The 21,649-nt window shown below is 41.7% G+C and overlaps 2 protein-coding genes across 3 annotated transcripts in view; one reads left to right on the top strand and one right to left on the bottom strand.

The window, feature by feature from the left end:
* ggt5b (gamma-glutamyltransferase 5b) overlaps positions 1-3,627 on the top strand; it is a 10,816-nt gene extending 7,189 nt beyond the window's left edge. For both annotated transcript variants that reach the window (XM_020457729.2, XM_031802524.1), the window contains one exon: positions 36-3,627. In XM_020457729.2, coding sequence (XP_020313318.1) covers positions 36-182 — 147 coding nt within the window. In that variant the 3' untranslated portion in view covers positions 183-3,627. The remainder of the gene's footprint in view (positions 1-35) is intronic.
* Positions 3,389-21,649, bottom strand: ggt1b (gamma-glutamyltransferase 1b). The gene is made up of 13 exons (XM_020458111.2): positions 21,584-21,649; positions 11,439-11,609; positions 10,948-11,078; positions 10,709-10,798; positions 10,367-10,559; positions 10,024-10,184; positions 9,744-9,893; positions 8,529-8,665; positions 5,185-5,372; positions 4,970-5,097; positions 4,735-4,850; positions 4,510-4,623; positions 3,389-4,424 (listed from the first exon to the last, which is right to left on the bottom strand). The coding sequence occupies exons 2-13, from the start codon at positions 11,603-11,605 to the stop codon at positions 4,278-4,280; spliced, it is 1,722 nt and encodes a 573-aa protein (XP_020313700.1). The 5' UTR covers positions 11,606-11,609; positions 21,584-21,649; the 3' UTR covers positions 3,389-4,277.

The following is a 21,649-nucleotide window of genomic DNA, read 5'->3' as shown; positions in this document are numbered from 1 at the left end:
TTTTACCCTAACTAACTGTCTGTATGTGCTTTCAGTCTGTGATAGAGGCCCTAAAGGTAATTGGACACAGAGTGACAGACTACCCATACTTCTTCAACGTGGTCAATGCTGTGGCCAAGGAGGACAAATGCATCACAGCCGTGTCAGACGGCAGAAAGCAGGGCAAAGCTGCTGGCTACTGACCAATAGAAAACCAGGACATTAAGAGGTTCCCGGGACCAGGTGTTCCCTTACTCAGGTCTACAACCAAATAGTGGGCCTCAGTAGATCACTGCAGTAGATCCAAGGGGATCATCATTTTAGTGAGATGTATTTTTATAGTTCATTTATTTTTATATATTAAACCAACAGTCCAAGAGCCTTATTCTCAACCAACAGTCCAAGAGCCTTATTCTCAACCAACAGTCCAAGAGCCTTATTCTCAACCAACAGTCCAAGAGCCTTATTCTCAACCAACAGTCCAAGAGCCTTAAGAAGAATCAAATGTGCCTCTTGACATAATAGTTTGGGCTTTTTGGGGGGGGCCTCTCACTTTGGCACTCAAATGGATGGAGTTTCACATTTTACAAAGTACATACAGTACATATTTGTTCTTGAGGACTTACTGCACAGTACACATACAGTATAGTGAGGTCCTGAAGCAACTGACATGGGAACAGAAGGTCGGTACAGCCTGTCAGCCTGTGGTATCATGAGGCTCTTGCTGTGACCGCAAGGACCTGTCAGATTCAGGCAGAACGTGTAACAACACAATCCTCCAAGTTCATTTATTAGTCCTTCTCTGGAGTGTAGTAGCAATACTCTGAGACTCACACATTCATTAAGATTAAACAGGTTTTCTGCAGCCCCCTTTCACAGTACATTGGAATAGAATCAACATCTGAAATAGCAAGTAAATCGGTTAGAGGGGCTGAATGAATTCTGGTGCGATAGTGATAGTGTGCAATCTTGCAAAAGCTTTAATGGCACGTATTACCCCCCCCCCCCCCCCCCCCCCCCTGACAGAGACAAAGGCAATAGTAATGAGATGTGTTTCAATAGTGGAGCTTATGAATGAGTAATGATCTCCGAAGTGGATCCTCCCAGGCGCTAGATGTGAATTATGAAAACATGCAAATCTGCTACCCAGTGTTAGGTGCTGGTGTCTGGTGTTCATGTGGGATCATTTGGAGTAAAGGAGCTCAGTCTTTGGTATGTGGCAGAGTGTTTCATCAGGTTTAGCTGAATGATAGTGAGGCTCTCGTGAATCAGACCATCTCAAACACTCGTGGAAATGCTTGACTAAAGCCTTAATCAACTCTCCAATACAGCATATTCTCTGTCCAGGGCATGCCAAAGCTGTAAAATAGTTGTTAAAAGCCTTGCCTCATAGTTTTGTCTCTTTTTGTATCCTGCTCTCCAAAGGTTTAAGTGCTTTATGGTCCTTTCCCTCCAATAATACAGTGAGAGATGTGGTATGAACCTGTCAGAGGAGACAGTATTGTTAAGGTCATGTCATGAGCGTTTACTGAACTCTTGTTGGTGGGAAATGATTGTTAAAGTCATAAACTGTAGCTCTACAGCACTTTGCCCCGTTGTCCATAGTACGTCACATATACTATGTCCAAAACATGACGCTAAAGACGATAGTGTCACCTTGTCCCTTTTTGTTTGCTATATTTGGTCATAGAGTATATGGTCTATGCTACACATTTACTATATCCCTGATATGGTGCCACTGAGAATAGTTTCAAGGTTTGGTTTACATTAGTTTTCTTGTTATCCTCTATGCTATTATGACATAATGGTTTCATGTTTACTGTCCAAATAACATGCGTCAAGTAAACGCATGCAATATATCGTTTTTTAAGTGTGGGGGAAAAGTTATGGAACACTTAGCCTTACAAGATAAAAAATGATCATCTATAAATATGTTGTCATGGTATAGGCAATGTGATGCAGAAACGTTGGTGGTTTAGTAAATAGATTGCTGGTAGCTTATACAGTGCTTTTGGAAAGTATTCAGACCCCTTGACTTTTTCCACATTTCTTAACGTAACAGCCTTGTTTAAAATGTATTAAATCATTTTTTCCCCCCCATCAATCTACACACAATACCCCAATAATGACGAAGCAAAAACAGGTTTTTAGAAATGTTTGCAAATGTAAAAACTCAAATATCACATTAGCATAAGTATTCAGTCCCTTTACTGACTACTTTGTTGAAGCTCCTTTGGCAGCGATTACAGCCTTGAGTCTTCTTGGGTATGATGCTACAGTACAAACTTGGAACACCTGTATTTCTCCCATTTTTCTTTGCAGATCCTCTCAAGCTCTGTTAGGTTGGATGGGGAGTGTCACTGCGCAGCTATTGTCGGTTCTCTCCAGAGTTGTTAGATCGGGTTCAAGTCCAGGCTCTGGCAGGGCCACTCAGTGACATTCAGAGACTTATTCCAAAACCGCATTGTCTTGGCTGTGTGCTTAGTGTCTTTGTCCAGTTGTAAGGTGAACATTCGCACCAGTCTGAGCGCTCTGGAGCAGGTTTTCATCAAGGATCTCTCTGTACTTTGCTCTGTTCATCTTTCCCTCCATCCTGACTAGTCTCCCAGTCCCTACCGCTGAAAAACATCCCCACAGTATGATGCTGCCACCAACATGCTTCAGCATAGGGATGGTACCAGGTTTCCTCCAGATGTGACGCTTGGTATTCAGACCATAGAGTTGAATCTTGGTTTCATCAGACCAGAGAATCTTGTTTCTCAAGGTCTGAGAGTCCTTTCGGTGACTTTTGGCAAACTCCCAGTGCTGCCATGTGCCTTTTACTGAGGAGTGGCTTCGGTCTGGACACTACCATAAAGGCCTGATTGGTGGAGTGCTGCAGAGATGGTTGTCCTTCTGGAATGTTCTCCCATATCCACAGGGGAACTCTGGAGCTCTGTCAGTGACCATTGGGTTCTTGGTAATCTCCCTGACCAACGCCTTTCTCCCCTGATTGCTCAGCTCTAGGAAGAGTCTTGGTGGTTCCAAACTTCTTCCATTTAAGAATGATTGAGGCCACTGTGTTCTTGGGGACCTTCAATGCTGCAGAAATGTTTTGGGACCCTTCCCCAGATCTATACCTCATCACAATCCTGTCTCGGAGCTCTACGCACAATTCCTTCAACCTCATGGCTTTGTTTTTGCTCTGACATGCACTGTCAGCTGTGGGACATTTATATAGACAGGTGTGTGAATTTACCACAGATGGACTCCAATCAAGTTGTAGAAACATCTCAAGGATGATAAATGGAAACAGGATGCACCTGAACTCAATTTCGAGTCTCATAGCAAAGGGTCTGAATACTTATGTAAATATGGTATTTCTGTTGTTTAATATATATATATATATATATAATCAATTTTAGAAGGCTGTGGGCGAATCTATTTATTAGTATAGCCTACATGGTGTACTTTACCAACATAAATTAACAAATGGCAAACAAACATTGCACTTTGCAGTCGTATCATGAGAACAATTGAACCATGAAGTAAGCCCTCTGTTATTATTTTAAACTTTGTTTCTGTCTTCCTGTGTTTTCATTGTTGGTCAATGCTTATAAGATTGTTGCAGTCTTGTTAACATTACATCATAAAACTGTTATATGGGTATGGCTTGTGAATTATTTATCTTGAACCAATAACATGTCTTCTCAAAAGCAACACAAATAAAAAATATATAATATTTGGTTTAAGGCAAACAGTGATTATCATAATATATTATCTCAAAATGAAAATCCTGACTGAAAATCATCCATGAAAAGATTGCAGTGAAAGAAAAACATTGATATAGTGTTGGCACAGTTACTTTGAATAAGAAAGGACTAAGGTCATACTGTTGGTCGTAGGTCTATGCTGAGATGACAGGAATCTGAATGTTTTTCTCTTGGTTTGTAATATAGTCTATAGAGTAGGGCCAGGACGATACCAGTATCGCGAAGCGGATTAACTTCTTCAGGAAAACAGCCCTAATGTTGGAAACAAATATCATTATGTTGTCATCCAGAGTCTGATGTTTATGTTTTCTATCTACAGCACACAATATTTAACATACAGTACAGCAGGTTTGTAAAGTACCAAAGAGAGATCTGCTTCGTGTATTCATTTTTGCCATGGAAAAAATATTGCGATACTGGTATTGTCATAGCCTTATTGTAGAGGTGGCTTTCATCTGAATCAGAAGCCCAATCAGCCAGCCTGTCTGTGGGAGCAGAGGTGTGTGGTTTGCCTCAGTTCGTGGGAGCAGGGGTCTGTGGTTGGTCTCAGTACCCAGCAGCGTAGCTCCATTTCCTGGGGTCGGATTCAGCATGGAGCCGGTCTCCCTGGCGCACCACTGCCTGAACCACAGCCCCTGTGGCTGTCAGGAACTCTGTCTCATGGTTCTTCAAAGCCAGACCTGCCATCACCATCTGTAAGGAAAGCTTACTCATTGTGACACTCCTTTTTATGCACTGTAGAGTATGTGAATTCACTGTCGTCAATCTTCTAACCCACCTCGTCAAACCCGGGCTCTCCCAGTGTGGTGTTAGGACTCAGCTGGTTGTGGATTCTAGGATCTGCCACAGCTTTCTTCAGGTCGTAGTTAAAGTACAGCGTGTTGAGAATCACCTGCAGAATGAACAGCCAACATTTCAGTCACAGACGACAACTTGGTAGAATGCAAAGAAAGTATTAGAGTACTTTCACACAGCAATGAAAGGGCATTGTAGCCTGATGTACCGTGGCAGTTGCCGTGGTGATCTTTGTTCCTCCTGAGCCCCCCACCACCATCTTGACATTGTTGCTCCTCTTGTCAAAGAGAATGGCTGGACACATAGAAGACAAGGGCCTCTTACCTGGGGAGAGATAACAAGGCAGTTAGGCCCATCCTTACCCACCACTAAGTACCAATTTCTGCTATTAGAGCCGGGTGGTGAACGGAAAAGTGTGGCGTCTGTACAGATGTAGCCCTTACCTGGTCTGATGAAGTTGTTTGGTGAAGGAGGCACTCCAAAGCCATTGGTGATGAAAGGGGAGCTGAAGTCATCCATCTCATTGTTGAGGAGGATTCCTGTAGATTGTGACATGACTTTGGAGCCAAAACTAAGGAGGAAATAGAAAAGAATGATAATGAGGACTAGCTCCAGTTAATTTTTCTAATCAAATGTTTAACTGGGACATGATTCCTACAATTGATTGATGGTGCTGGTGGCTGCCACTGCACTTCCGTCCTCTGCCACCACAGACAGATGTGCTGTCCCGTGGTTCTCGGGGACAAAGTACTCTGGCTCATAGTAGTTCATGTGATGGGTGGTATCATCTGTAATCTTCTGACGGAGGGCATCGGCAAAGTAGTCTGAGGTCATGTTGCGGATGAGCTGAAGAGGCGAGGGGACAAGAGAATGAGTCACAAATGAATGCCCAATAATAAAACTAACCATTTAGAACAGTCTAGAATGATGAAGCTGTACTGGTTTGCATTTACAGAAATTCCAACATAGCACCTGTACAAATAGTCTCTTGGTAGACAGAAGTTCATTTCAATCAATAATCCAATCAACTCTCTTATATGAGCATATTTAATAAAAGGGCTTACCAAGAAAGTCCATGGAGAACAAGAGAACAAGAGCACCTCCTCCCAGCTGCCCACTGCACCGAGGCTAGGTAACACGGTCACCACTGATAAATCCATGATTATCGAAAACTTCAATAAGCATTTCTCAACGGCTGGCCATGCCTTCCGCCTGGCTACTTCAACCTCGGCCAACAGCTCCGCCCCCCCCGCAGCTCCTCGCCCAAGCCTCTCCAGGTTCTCCTTTAACCAAATCCAGATAGCAGATGTTCTGAAAGAGCTGCAAAACCTGGACCCGTACAAATCAGCTGGGCTTGACAATCTGGACCCTCTATTTCTGAAACTATCTGCCACCATTGTCGCAACCCCTATTACCAGCCTGTTCAACCTCTCTTTCATATCGTCTGAGATCCCCAAGGATTGGAAAGCTGCCGCAGTCATCCCCCTCTTCAAAGGGGGAGACACCCTGGACCCAAACTGTTACAGACCTATATCCATCCTGCCCTGCCTACCTGTCTTCGAAAGCCAAGTCAACAAACAGGTCACTGACCATCTCGAATCCCACCGTACCTTCTCCGCTGTGCAATCTGGTTTCCGAGCCGGTCATGGGTGCACCTCAGCCACACTCAAGGTACTCAACGATATCATAACCGCCATCGATAAAAGACAGTACTGTGCAGCCGTCTTCATCGACCTTGCCAAGGCTTTCGACTCTGTCAATCACCATATTCTTATCGGCAGACTCAGGAGCCTCTGTTTTTCGGATGACTGCCTTGCCTGGTTCACCAATTACTTTGCAGACAGAGTTCAGTGCGTCAAATCGGAGGGCATGCTGTCTGGTCCTCTGGCAGTCTCTATGGGGGTGCCACAGGGTTCAATTCTCGGGCCGACTCTTTTCTCTGTGTATATCAATGATGTTGCTCTTGCTGCGGGCGATTCCCTGATCCACCTCTACGCAGACGACACCATTCTATATACTTTCGGCCCGTCTTTGGACACTGTGCTATCTAACCTCCAATCAAGCTTCAATGCCATACAACACTCCTTCCGTGGCCTCCAACTGCTCTTAAACGCTAGTAAAACCAAATGCATGCTTTTCAACCGGTCGCTGCCTGCACCCGCATGCCCGACTAGCATCACCACCCTGGATGGTTCCGACCTAGAATATGTGGACGTCTATAAGTACCTAGGTGTCTGGCTAGACTGCAAACTCTCCTTCCAGACTCATATCAAACATCTCCAATCGAAAATCAAATCAAGAGTCGGCTTTCTATTCCGCAACAAAGCCTCCTTCACTCACGCCGCCAAGCTTACCCTAGTAAAACTGACTATCCTACCGATCCTCGACTTCGGCGATGTCATCTACAAAATGGCTTCCAACACTCTACTCAGCAAACTGGATGCAGTTTATCACAGTGCCATCCGTTTTGTCACTAAAGCACCTTATACTACCCACCACTGCGACTTGTATGCTCTAGTCGGCTGGCCCTCGCTACATATTCGTCGCCAGACCCACTGGCTCCAGGTCATCTACAAGTCCATGCTAGGTAAAGCTCCGCCTTATCTCAGCTCACTGGTCACGATGGCAACACCCATCCGTAGCACGCGCTCCAGCAGGTGTATCTCACTGATCATCCCTAAAGCCAACACCTCATTTGGCCGCCTTTCGTTCCAGTACTCTGCTGCCTGTGACTGGAACGAATTGCAAAAATCGCTGAAGTTGGAGACTTTTATCTCCCTCACCAACTTCAAACATCAGCTATCTGAGCAGCTAACCGATCGCTGCAGCTGTACATAGTCTATTGGTAAATAGCCCACCCTTTTTCACCTACCTCATCCCCATACTGTTTTTATTTATTTACTTTTCTGCTCTTTTGCACACCAATATCTCCACCTGTACATGACCATCTGATCATTCATCACTCCAGTGTTAATCTGCAAAATTGTAATTATTTGCCTACCTCCTCATGCCTTTTGCACACATTGTATATAGACTCCCCCTTTGTTTTCTACTGTGTTATTGACTTGTTAATTGTTTACTCCATGTGTAACTCTTTGTTGTCTGCTCACACTGCTATGCTTTATCTTGGCCAGGTCGCAGTTGCAAATGAGAACTTGTTCTCAACTAGCCTACCTGGTTAAATAAAGGTTAAATACATTTTTTTTTTTTAAACAGGATTTCAATGTTGCTTCATCTATGATCAGGCTATTAGCTGGCCAAATGTAGGCTACATTAAAAGTGCAATACTTTTAATATAACCATGTGTTAGTGTGGGTTTTCAGTGAATTTATGTAAATCACGAAGCTCATCTGTATTTCCTTTGGTGCAGGAATAGGGGTTAAACTATGATTTTTCATTGTCCTCGTTTCCATAATGTCGTCATGATTGTTTGTGTCTCTCTGCCGCTGTTTTCACAGACACCCAAATATCACCTTTGTTTATTTTGATATGGGCCTATTAATCAACGAGACACCTGATATGTGTTACTATTATTCTGTGTTATTATTAGCCATTGACACTGTTATTGTTTAATTTCACATGGTTGTGTCTCAATAGGCCACTCGGCTAAAAATAGGAGTTGAGTGCAATTGTTGGGTCAGTCACCTGTAACTGCTCATCCAATGGATTAAAGCTGAGAAAAACAAATCCCTGCCTTTTTTGTTGAGTGCTCCAACTCCTTTCGTCTTCGAATTAGTCCTTCTGTAACTTTTTCTTGGCAAGCCCTTTTGTTGGATTTTTTGACATTGTTACCAAGCATCCCTCTTACCTTTATTTATTTGCTGTAGCTCGGAGGCCTACCTGAAATCATATCCATATTAACTGTCTCCAATGAACATGAACTTATTGACCCATGACATTCCAACACATACAGTACTATGAGCCGTTGATTGAATATAATCAGTCAGTGATTGAGAGTACTAATTGAATATAAACTCTGGGGAAGATGGGGGTGAGACTTACATCAGAGATGCTGAGGAAGTTTGGATCTCCCAGCATGCTTCGCTTGGCATAAGCAAATCGGAAGGCCTCAACCATGCGGTGGTACGTGAGGATCTTCTTCTCAGTGCTGGAGACACTGTCTGAGGTGAAGTTGTATCCTGAAAACAGTAACCAGTTCAACCATAGCCACTATCTTTACATTTATTAAACAATAATAGAGTATGTTCAATTTGATCAGGTGAAGTTGACATTCAAAGGGTTTTACTCTCGATATAAAAGTTCTGTTCATTCTGTTTCCCTATTCCAGACTCTCAGTGTTAGAACTGTTTTAGCTCACAGCCATAGAGGAGGAGAGGATGGGAAAAAAACGAAAGAGATCTGTAACCAAATGGAATTGTTTGACGAATTTCAGCTGACAGGCAGTAGCAGAAGTCATGGTGAACTGTCAGGATGAAGGGCTTGAGCGGGCCCTGGCATGCCAGTGTTATGTGATTCCCCCACCACTCGTCTGTGTCCAATTAGAGGTAAATTGGTCAGATTAGTGTTTTGCGGTAGAGGCAGAGAGCCACTGTAAGTGGGGCGGCCAGGCAGAGGAGCCACAGGAAGAGGCGGTTTAGTTTAATTAGGTAGTTTAAATACTCTGGAATAAAGTTTCCATCTAATCCCCTGACAGACACTGTCATATTATATAGCTACTGTACTGGGAACCAGCTGAGAGAGGGAGTCTGGAGGAAGTACTCTATTGACTAGATATCCAATAGACCCCGGGCATTAATGTGAAGCTGAAACAGAGCTGGGGATGAGAAGAGGAGATGTATTTTTACACCCCAATTACTGGTCAGTCAGCAGCACCACCACCGAACAGAAGGTGGTTATCTATCTGAATATGCATGGTCAAGAGAGAGACATGGAGCATACAGTAACGGGATGAGATAGATCAGGGCTGCTATAATGGTAATGAACAGTTCAGCATCATTTTCCGCAGTTAACAGTGCTGACGGAGCACCAGGCCTGCAGAGCAGAGTGCCTCGGGTGTGATGGCTCAGAAAACAATTATCTTTGGTTCTTAATTACTCCTATCTGGAGCAGCTGCCACATCTCTAATACATTTGTACTGTAGCACGAGAGTGACAGGCTGTCCAAATGTGACTCAAATATTTTTCCAAACCTCCTTAAATAGAACAGCCACAGTTTGATGTTGAATTACAACTCTGTGTCATCAGGTTGAAGACTTACCATCCAGGATGTTGAGTACGAGGGACAGGACAGGGCCACTGGCTGGGGCGTTGGGCACATACATGATGTACTCCCCCACATTAGAATTGAGAGGACTCTCATCCAAAAAAGGCTTGTAGTTCTTTAGGTCATCCAGTGTGATGATACCATCTGAAATACATACCGGTAAACAGACAATAAGACACTGTTTCTGTTAAGATGTTCAGCCAGCAGACCCTGAATGAAATTCAATCAAAATTGCGGTTTGTTAATATTTGGTAGATATAAGGGAGAAGCCAACCTGCTGACTGAATGTCCCTCACAAGGTTCTCTGCCAGTGGGCCCTCGTAAAAAGCATTAGGCCCCTCATTTGCTATTGTTTCATAGGTGTCAGCAAGTTTAGTAAAGGTGATGGTGTCGTTTTCCTTCAGGATGGCACCATTTTTGTCACAAAACACCTCACTTAAAGAGAGACCAAAAACAGAGATGTCAGAGACAACATATGAGACACTGAGCTCTCATGTGTGGGAATAAGGGCAAAAATCATCTTAAAAGGGGAGTATCTCCTCATGTGAAAATGTGACCCTCTGTACAGTAACTCAGATCACCACTCCATATTATGTCTCCCTTCTAGGCATTCTTACCATAAAGCTGTGTCACTAGTGATGGTTTTTCTGTTCTTGGAGATAGCAGTGGCCAATGCCCTGCCCAAAGGAAAGCCCTTCCGTGCCAACTGGATTGCAGGCTGGAACAGCTCTCTCCATGGCAATTTTCCATGGCGATCGTGTGCCAGCTCGTACCCACGGATCTCCCCTGGTATGGCGATGGACAACCCTCCTGCCAAACGTTACTGCCAAACATTACTGCCAAACGTTCCTGTACAACTCTTATCTCTGTATCTTTGACTCTTATCGCAAGGCCATCACTCATTGTAAATGTACGCCTTTCAACCATTTTCTGGTGTTAGGTAACTGGTAAAACATTACCTTTCTTGGCTAAATGAGTGCTATTCCCAAACATGTCCTCTGTCGCGGTGGCGGGAGCCGTCTCCCTGGAATCAATGGTCTCTACCTTTCCTTTGAAGGAAGTCAAAATCATCTTTTGAACATCACACCAAGGTTTTACATTTCCTGTTTTTAGTTCAGGCGTCATTGTTGGAATTGTTGACATCAATAAAGATAAATATGGTGTAGTTTTAAGTCAAGGATTAGGGCTCTGACTGTACCAGTTTTGGCATCATAGATAGTGAAGAAGAGTCCTCCACCAATGCCCATGCTGTGGGCGTTCATCAGCCCAACACACAGCAAGGCAGCAATAGATGCATCCACTGCAGAGCCACCTTTTTGCAATGTGTCTCTGAGATTTACAGACACACCCACGCAGAAAAAAGTTTATATTCAGTGGCCCTAATTTGCATACAAATGCACTAGTTCATCAAAAAAACAGCAGGCAGTTTACACAGACAAAATGAATTATCATGACAAAATGGGAAGGATTTGAGATGACGGATGAACATAAATAGACTCAGAAGCAGGAGCATATTTGTATGTTCAGACCAAGAAAAACTTATTAGGCCTGCATGGAACAGCATGCTTTGAAACCGGTATCTTTGTGTCTGGATGTCTACAAAAAACGTTTAAATGAGTAATTTGTTGGTGTGGAAATGTATGAGACTGGTACTGTATATACTGTATGTGTTTGCGTGAGAGTTCTTACCTGCCGATTTCTGAGCATGGGCCAGCATCAGCTGCCACGGCAGCCCTGGAGTAGGAATGGTCATTTGAGGTCGACCTGCTCCCCAGCCCAAAGAACACACCCACGAAGGTGCTCACGGCAGCCACCAGCAGCACCACCAGACCCACCACTATGGACTTATGGACCATCTTTCTGTCAGGGAAACACAGGACATCATATTACAGTCAATCTCAAATGAAGGGTGTTATATAAACATATAGAAACACCCCCACACAAAAGTACTCTCAAAATTGCAAAACACATGAGCAAAGGCAAAAGACAGTGCATCACAATTGTACAGTGTGAGTTGTTGGTCAATTCTTACATTCTGTTCAGATATGAAACCATGCCATTACTACTCACCTCACTCCTCACTGACACAAATGACTGATGACTGGCTAAAATGTATTTATAGTAATACGATTGTGGTAGCTTTTTTGTTGGACTTCAGTGCAGCTTTTGATATGATTGATAATAACCTATTGCTGAAAACACTTAAGTGTTATGGATTTACATCCTCTGCCTTATCATGGATTGAGAGTTAACTATCTAACAGAGCACATAGAGTTTTCGTTAAGGGAAGCCTCTAATGCAATTACAGTTGAGTGTGGTGTACCGCATGGCAGCAGGCTTGGGCCATTATTGTTTTTCTGTTTTTACTAATGACTTTCCGCTGACCTTGAATAAAGCCAGTATGTCTATGTACACTGACAACTTAACAGCATACATGTCGGCTGCGACATTAAAATAAATAACTGACACCCTTAACATAGAGCTCCAGTCAGTTTTAGAATGGGTAACTAGCAATAGGCTGGTGCTAAATATATTTCAAAAAGCAAAGTTTTTGAAACAGATCACTCACTCAAACCTAAACCTCTAGATATATATCTAGATATATTATTGAATAATGTGGTGATTGAGCAAGTTGAGGAGACTAAACTGCTGGGTGTAACCCTAGATAACAAGATGTCATATAGACATCTAAAATGAAAAGAGATCTGTCCATGATAAGGCTCGCTTTGCTTTCTTCACATCTCAGTCAACCTATTTTTGTCCCACCTGGCCTACTGCCCAGTTGTATGGTCAGGTGTGGCAAAGAAGGACATATGCAAACTGCAGTTGATCCAGAACAGAGCAGCAGGTATTGCACTTAGATGTAGTAACATGAGATCGAATGTCAGTAACATGCATGTCAATCTCTCCTGGCTCAAAGTTGAGAAGAGATTGACTGCATCACTTTTGCTCTTTGTGCGAGGTGTTGATATGTTGAAGGCACCGATCTGTCTGTTCAAGTAGTTGGCACACAGTTCGGACACTCATCTGTACCACACAAAACATGCAACCAGAGGTCTCTTCAAAGACCTCAGGTCCAGAACAGAGACTGGAAAACGCACAGTACTAAATAAAGCCATGACTACATGAAACTCTCTGCCACCCGAGATAACTCAAGAAAGCATTAAAACCAGATTCAAAAACAGATAAAATAACTCCCCATCGGTACGATGGGGACTGTGAAGAGACACAGATACTTTTATGTATTTTGTGTTCTATTATGTATTATAATAATGTGTGATACTTGGTTGTCTCACCTGGCTCTCTTGAGATGGGAGCATCTGCTAAATGACTAAATTGTGATGTAAATGTAGTGCAATTGTCACGCCTTGGTCATAGTATTTTGTGTTTTCTTTAATTATTTGTTCAGGCCAGGGTGTGACATGGGTTATTGTGTTGTCGTATTGTTTTTTTTTGTAGGCATTGGGATTGTGGTTGATTAGGGGTGTGTTGAGTGTAGGCTTGGCTGCCTGAGGCGGTTCTCAATCAGCAGTCAGGTGCTTCTCGTTGCCTCTGATTGGGAACCATATTTAGGTAGCCTGAGTTCGCTTTGTATTTCGTGGGTGATTGTTCCTGTCTCTGTGTAGTGTTCACCAGATAGGCTGTAATAAGTTTCACGTTCCGTTTGTTGTTTTTTGTATTTATTATAGTTATTTCATGTATCGTCACTTTTCTTCATTAAAGACATGAGTAACCACCACGCTGCATTTCGGTCCGCCTCTCTCTCAACAAACGAAGAACGCCGTTACAGCAATGTACAGTCATCTATTTCATTAGTTTTGTTTTGAGTTCTGTTTGCCTCGGCAGCAGCTAATTAGAGATCCTAATAAATACTACTAATACTACTACTACTCAACAGTGTCCTAACCTTATCTAGAGAGTAAACACAATAGTACTCCTTTCAGTATATCAACCCAACAAGATACACTTTTCCCCTAACCACACTGAACAAAACTATAAATGCAGCATGTAAAGTGTTGGTCCCATGTATCATGATCTGAAATAAAAGATGCTATAAATGTTCAATGCACAAATGTATTTACAGTGCCTTGCGAAAGTATTCGGCCCCCTTGAACTTTGCGACCTTTTGCCACATTTCAGGCTTCAAACATAAAGATATAAAACTGTATTTTTTTGTGAAGGATCAACAACAAGTGGGACACAATCATGAAGTGGAACGACATTTATTGGATATTTCAAACTTTTTTAACAAATAAAAAACTGAAAAATTGGGCGTGCAAAATTATTCAGCCCCCTTAAGTTAATACCTTTTAGCGCCACCTTTTGCTGCGATTACAGCTGTAAGTCGCTTGGGGTATGTCTCTATCAGTTTTGCACATCAAGAGACTGAAATTTTTTCCCATTCCTCCTTGCAAAACAGCTCGAGCTCAGTGAGGTTGGATGGAGAGCATTTGTGAACAGCAGTTTTCAGTTCTTTCCACAGATTCTCGATTGGATTCAGGTCTGGACTTTGACTTGGCCATTCTAACACCTGGATATGTTTATTTTTGAACCATTCCATTGTAGATTTTGCTTTATGTTTTGGATCATTGTCTTGTTGGAAGACAAATCTCCATCCCAGTCTCAGGTCTTTTGCAGACTCCATCAGGTTTTCTTCCAAAATGGTCCAGTATTTGGCTCCATCCATCTTCCCATCAATTTGAACCATGTTCCCTGTTCCTGCTGAAGAAAAGCAGGCCCAAACCATGATGCTGCCACCACCATGTTTGACAGTGGGGATGGTGTGTTCAGGGTGATGAGCTGTGTTGCTTTTACGCCAAACATAACATTTTGCATTGTTGCCAAAAAGTTCAATTTTGGTTTCATCTGACCAGAGCACCTTCTTCCACATGTTTGGTGTGTCTCCCAGGTGGCTTGTGGCAAACTTTAAACAACACTTTTTATGGATATCTTTAAGAAATGGCTTTCTTCTTGCCACTCTTCCATAAAGGCCAAATTTGTGCAATATACGACTGATTGTTGTCCTATGGACAGAGTCTCCCACCTCAGCTGTAGATCTCTGCAGTTCATCCAGAGTGATCATGGGCCTCTTGGCTGCATCTCTGATCAGTCTTCTCCTTGTATGAGCTGAAAGTTTAGAGGGACGGCCAGGTCTTGGTAGATTTGCAGTGGTCTGATACTCCTTCCATTTCAATATTATCGCTTGCACAGTGCTCCTTGGGATGTTTATAGCTTGGGAAATCTTTTTGTATCCAAATCCGGCTTTAAACTTCTTCACAACAGTATCTCGGACCTGCCTGGTGTGTTCCTTGTTCTTCATGATGCTCTCTGCGCTTTTAACGGACCTCTGAGACTATCACAGTGCAGGTGCATTTATACGGAGACTTGATTACACACAGGTGGATTGTATTTATCATCATTAGTCATTTAGGTCAACATTGGATCATTCAGAGATCCTCACTGAACTTCTGGAGAGAGTTTGCTGCACTGAAAGTAAAGGGGCTGAATAATTTTGCACGCTCAATTTTTCAGTTTTTGATTTGTTAAAAAAGTTTGAAATATCCAATAAATGTCGTTCCACTTCATGATTGTGTCCCACTTGTTGTTGATTCTTCACAAAAAAATACAGTTTTATATCTTTATGTTTGAAGCCTGAAATGTGGCAAAAGGTCGTAAAGTTCAAGGGGGCCGAATACTTTCGCAAGGCACTGTACATCCCTGTTAGTGAGCATTTCTCCTTTACCAACATAATCCATCTACCTGACAGGTGTGGTATATCAAGAAGCTTATTAAACAGCATGATCATTACACAGGTGCACCTTGTGCCAGGGACAATGAAAGGCCACTCTAAAATGTGCAGTTTTATAACACAACACAATGCCACAGATGTCTCAAGTTTTGAGGGAGTGTGTAATTGGCATGCTGACTGCAGGAATGTCCACCAGATCTGTTGCCAGAGAATTTAATGTTAATTTCTATACCATAAGCCGCATCTAACGTAATTTAGAGAATTTGGCAGCACGTCCAACTGGCCTCAAAAACGCAGACCAATTGTAACCATGCCACCCCAGAACTTCCACATCTGGCTTCTTCACATGCAGGATCGTCTGAGACCAGCCAGCCAGACAGCTGATGAACCAGAGGAGTATTTATGTCTGTAATAAAGCCCTTTTGTTGGAAAACAATAATTCTGACTGGCCGAGCCTGGTTTCCCAGTGGGTGAGCCTGGTCCCCAAGTGGGTGGGCCTATGCTCTCCCAGGCCCACACATGGTTGTGCCTCTGTCCATTCATGAAAAAACACTAGATTAGGGCCTATTTAATCTATTTAAATTGACTGATTTCATTAAATGAACTGTAACAGTAAAATCGTTGAAATTGTTGCATGATGCGTTGTCACGTCCTGACCATAGAGAGCCTTTATTTTCTGTGGTGGAGTAGGTCAGGGTGTGACTGGAGGGTTAGTCTAGTTTATATTTTCTTTGTGGGGTTCTAGGTTGTTTTTTCTATGTTGGGGTTTTGATATGATTCCCAATTAGAGGCAGCTGGCTATCGTTGTCTCTAATTGGGGATCATACTTAAGTAGCATTTTTTCCACCTGTGGGTTATGGGATATTGTTTATGTTTTGAGTTAGTGTTGTAGTCACGGTTCGTTGGTTGTTAGTTTATTGTTTATTGTTTTGTCTTTGCTAAAGTTTCACTTCTTTAATAAATTATGTGGAACTCATCGTGATATGCGTTTATATTTTGTTCAGCATAATTTATTTAGTTGAAATCTGATACTGGGTTTACACAGGCATCCCAACTCTGATTTCTTTGCCTAAATATTTGCAAAAGATCTGACCTGATTGGTCAGAAGACCAATTATTGGCAAAATATCTGAATTTGTCAGCCTGTGTAAACCAGGTCCACTTACTGAGGGCAAGGTTCACTTGACTAAAGAATGTAATAAAAAGAGGCATATTTATTTAAAAACAGGCATAAATATTTTATCAAATTAGATTCTGACCTTGGGGCAATGCTAATAACAAGCTTTGACATGTTGCGATGAGAAAGTATTTATATTAAACAGTCACACAGATGTGCCATTGGTGAGAGGGTAGTCTCTACCTTTTGAAAAGGAAGGTTGTTTTTGAAAAAAAAAAGTTTTAATCTAGCTGGTTGGAAATTTAAATTCAGATAAGAGCCTTTTGATGTACTTAATGAGAATTTTCCAGAGCTTTTTTACATTTATTTTTATTTAAAACCTCTCTAGGGCAGGCGTTCTGCTAGCGGAACCCCTCCACAACATTCTGCTGAAAAGGCAGCATGCGAAATTCAAAAATATATTTTTTAAATATGTAACTTTCACACATTAACAAGTCCAGTACAGCAAATGAAAGATAAACATCTTGTTTATCTACCCATTGTGTCCGATTTAAAAAATGCTTTACAGCGAAAGCACAACATATGATTATGTTAGGTCATAGCCAAGTCAAAAAAACACACAGCCATTTTTTCCAGCCAAAGAGAGGAGTCACAAAAAGCAGAAATATAGATCAAATTAATCACTAACCTTTGATGATCTTCATCAGATGACACTCATAGGACATCATGTTACACAATACATGTATGTTTTGTTCGATAATGTGCATATTTATATCCAAAACCTCAGTTTACATTGGCGCCTTACGTGCAGTAATGTTTTGATTACAAAACATCTGGTGATTTTGCAGAAATACTCATAATAAACATTGTTAAAAGATTAAACTGTTATTCACAGAATTAAAGATAGACTTCTTCTTAATGCAACCACTGTGTCAGATTTCAAAAAAACTTTACGGAAAAAGCATAATCTGAGGACGGCGCTCAGAACCCAAAACAACCAGAGGAATATCCGCCATTTTGGAGTCAACAGAAGTTAGAAACAACACCATAAATATTCACTTACCTTTGATGATCTTCATCAGAAGGCACTCCCAGGAATCCCAGTTTGACAATAAATGACTGATTTGTTCCATAAAGTTCCATAAAGTCCTTAATTTATGTCCAAATAGCCACTTGTTGTTAGCATGTTCAGCCCAGTAATCCATCTTCATGAGGCGCAGGCACTTCGTCCAGACAAAAACTCGAAAAGTTCCGTTACAGTCCTTTAGAAACATATCAAACGATGTATGGAATCAATCTTTAGGATGTTTTTAACATAAAACATCAATAATGTTACAACCGGAGAATTCCTTTGTCTGAAGAAAAGCACTGGAAAGAGAGGTAACTCTGTCGGGAGTGCGCATCATGAGACCAAGGCCAAGGCCAGACCACTGACTCAAAGAGGTCTCATAAGCCCCTCCTTTATAGTAGAATCCTCATTCAAGTTTCTAAAGATGGTTGACATCTAGTGGAAGCGGTAGGAAGTGCAATTTTGTCCATATCTCAATGTGTTTCTAATACTATTTTAGGTAGGCCAAGCTTTGAAAAACTTGTTCTCAGGTTTGCAAAAAAAAATCTCTGGTTTTTGCCTGCCATATGAGTTCTGTTATACTCACAGACATCATTCAAATAGTTTTAGAAACTTCAGAGTGTTTTCCATCCAATACTAATAATACTATGCATATATTAGCATCTGGGACAGAGTAGGAGGCAGTTCACTCTGGGCTCGCTATTCATCCAAAAGTGGAAATGCTGCCCCCTATCCCAAAAGAGTTTAACTAAGTAAAACTGGCCCAACACTCTAGCCACTAGGCTACCTGCCACCACAGCTTGCACTGTACTGTATAGATATTGGACAAATAGTGTATTCGGAAAGTATTCAGACCCTTCCCTTAATCCATATTTTGTTACGTTACAGCCTAATTCTAAAATGAATTAAATATTTTTTTCCCTCATCAATCTATACACAATACCCCATAATCACAAAGCGAAAATTGTATAATTTATTTTTTATACAGTAATTACACAAATATTCAGACACTGTGCTATGAGACTTGAAATTGAGCTCAATGTGCATACTGTTTCCATTGGTCATCCTTGAGATGTTTCTACAACTTGATTGGAGTCCACCTGTGGTAAATTCAATTGATTGGACATGATTTGGAAAGGCACACACCTGTCTTTATAAGGTCCCACAGTAGACAGTGCACGCCAGAGCAAAAAAAACAAGTTAAACAAGGAATTGTCCGTAGAGCTCAGAGACAGGATTGTGTCGAGGCACAGATCTGGGGAAGGGTACCAAAAAATGTCTGAAGCATTGAAAGGTCCCCAAGAACACAGTGGCCTCAATCATTCTTAGTTTGGAACCACCAAGAAAGATAAACGAAGCAAAGTAGAGAGATCCTTGATTAAAACCTGCTCCAGAGCTCTCAGGACCTCAGACTGGGGCGAAGGTTCACCTTCCAACAAGACAATGCAGGAGTGGCTTCAGAACAAGTCTCTGAATGTCTTTGAGGGACCCAGCCAGAGCCCGGACTTGAACCCGAACGCTCCCGATGCAACCTGACAGAGCTTGAGAGGATCTGCAAATAAGAATGGGAGAACCTCCCCAAATACAGGTGTGCCAATCTTGTAGCATCATACCCAAGAAGACTCTAGGCTGTAATCGCTGCCAAAGGTGCTTCAACAAAGTACTGAGTAAAGGGTCTGAATACTTAAGTAAATGTTATTTTTTTAATATTTTTTTTTAAAACATTTGCCACCATTGCTAAAAACCCGTGTTTTAATTTGTCATCATGGGTTATTGTGTAGATTGAAGAGGGGGGAAAACAATTTAATCAATTTCAGAATAAGGCTGTAACGTAACAAAATGTGGAAAAAGTCAAGGGGTCTGAATAATTTTGGAATGCACTGTACACTACTGCATAGAGCTGCAACAATTTCTTGACGGCAGCAACTTCTTGATTTTAGGAATCTTTACTTTAGAATCCGAAACCATCTCCAAATGAATTTCCTGGTGTTCCATAAGTCAAAATCTTATAGTCCCCCTTTGATGCTCTTTCCCTGACGAAGACTGACCAGGTGAAAGCTATGATCCCTTATTGATGTCGCTTGTTAAATCCACTTCAAACACTGCAGATGAAGGGGATGAGACAGATTAAAGAAGTATTTTCAAGCCTTGAGACAATTGAGACATGGATTGTGTATGTGTGTCATTCAGAGGGTGAAAAAGATGTAAGCACCTTTGAACAGGGTATGGTAGTAGGTGCCAGGCACACCGGTTTGATTGTGTCAAGAACTGCAACGCTTCTGGGGTTTTCAATCTCAACAGTTTCCCATGTGCATCTAGAATGGTCCACCGTCCAAATGACATCCAGGCAACTTGACACAACTGTGGGAAGTATTGGAGTCAACATAGGCCAGCATCCCTGTGGAACGCTTTCGACACCTTGAGAGTTCATGCCCCAACAAATTGAGGAAGGTGTTTTGTACACTTTGTGTAAGTAATAACAGCAGAGCGAATAAGTAGGCCAAATTAAAATGGGGAAAAAACAGGCACTCTTCAAGTGTGACTATTTCAAATCAACCAGTCATAACCCACACTATACAAGACTGACCAAGAGATTACATTTTTTTTTTAAATAAGAAAAGCTTTGTACTGTGCCCATTCAGTAACACATCTATTTTTCGGTGTGGTTTATTGTGTTTCTCTTTGTGTTTGAAGAAGCACTTTCGATTGCGAATAAAAAATGTTTTATTGATTGATATTATTTGAATTAGCAGCATATGATAAGCAACATGTGATAACCAACATGTGATAAGCAACATGTGATAAGCAGCATATGATAAGCAACATGTGATAAGCAACATATGATAAGCAACATGTGATAAGCATTTTTCTTTATTTTTTTTATTTTTAAGCAACATGTAATAAACAACATTTATGGGGAATGTCTGTGTCTGTGTTGAATACAACAACAGTCGATGAAAATGATCTGCTCTTTATCGCTGTGTCACATTCATCGGTAGATACTAGCACCAGGTGTAGGTGAGTTACTGTTGAATGTAGAATGATAAATTCACATACAGACACATCTCAGCTTCAGTGGGCAACAGTGAACAGTCACCCACGCACCAAACTGCCCATTTAGTGTTGCCAAAAGATATGACCCGTTCTAGCTGACCATAACTCTCTCACCATTGCACATGATCACAACTCACATACACAACCCCCATCGTTAAATACTGTCATCTGCAATGCTTTAAATAACATAGAAACACATTATGTTTTCAAACCCTTTTTATTTGACAAATGTCATATCATAAGCTACCAATTACCCATCATTGTTAAGGAAGAATATTTCCACTGAGATGCAGACTTTTTACAAAGACTGACTGACACTATTAGCTATTTAGTTAAGGACATTTGGTAAATATATAGACACTGAATCATTTATTGACTTGACTGTTTCCCAGTAACAGAGAGACCTGTTAATTGTTAGAAAAGCGCGGATGTGTTGCCTGCATCAAACCCTACCTCACTGCAGAACTGTAGCTACAATATATATATATGTGAGCACACTGTAATGCAGCACATCCCTCTCTGTGAAGCTCGTGCTGCCTGCAGCCAACAAAATTAAACCAGCAACACAAAAGACTGGAATTTCTCAGCCAGATAATACCTCCCTTCAGTGCTATGTATTTACTGCCATGCAAATTCCTCAGCCTTCAAAGCAACAGCGTTCAACGTGTGTAACATCTCTGGACACTTCCTTTAGCTTATGTAGCACAGGTGCAGTTGATGAAAATACACAAACCAATCAGACTGAGTTATTCCCTGTCTTCACTCTTTATAGCATTTCTGTTGTTGTTGTTGCCACGATTGAGCCGTCCATCACCCAAATAGTAAAAGATCAGATCCTTCTCTTACCTTGGTGTCTCTCAGGCCTCTGGAACAGACAGACTGGTTGCCAGTGGGTTTCTCACAGTCCTCTGA

The sequence above is a fragment of the Oncorhynchus kisutch genome, linkage group LG23, assembly GCF_002021735.2.
Source record: "Oncorhynchus kisutch isolate 150728-3 linkage group LG23, Okis_V2, whole genome shotgun sequence".
Lineage (NCBI taxonomy): Eukaryota > Metazoa > Chordata > Actinopteri > Salmoniformes > Salmonidae > Oncorhynchus > Oncorhynchus kisutch.
Note: the sequence above shows the minus strand (reverse complement) of the source record. Positions and strands in the feature narration are given on the sequence as shown.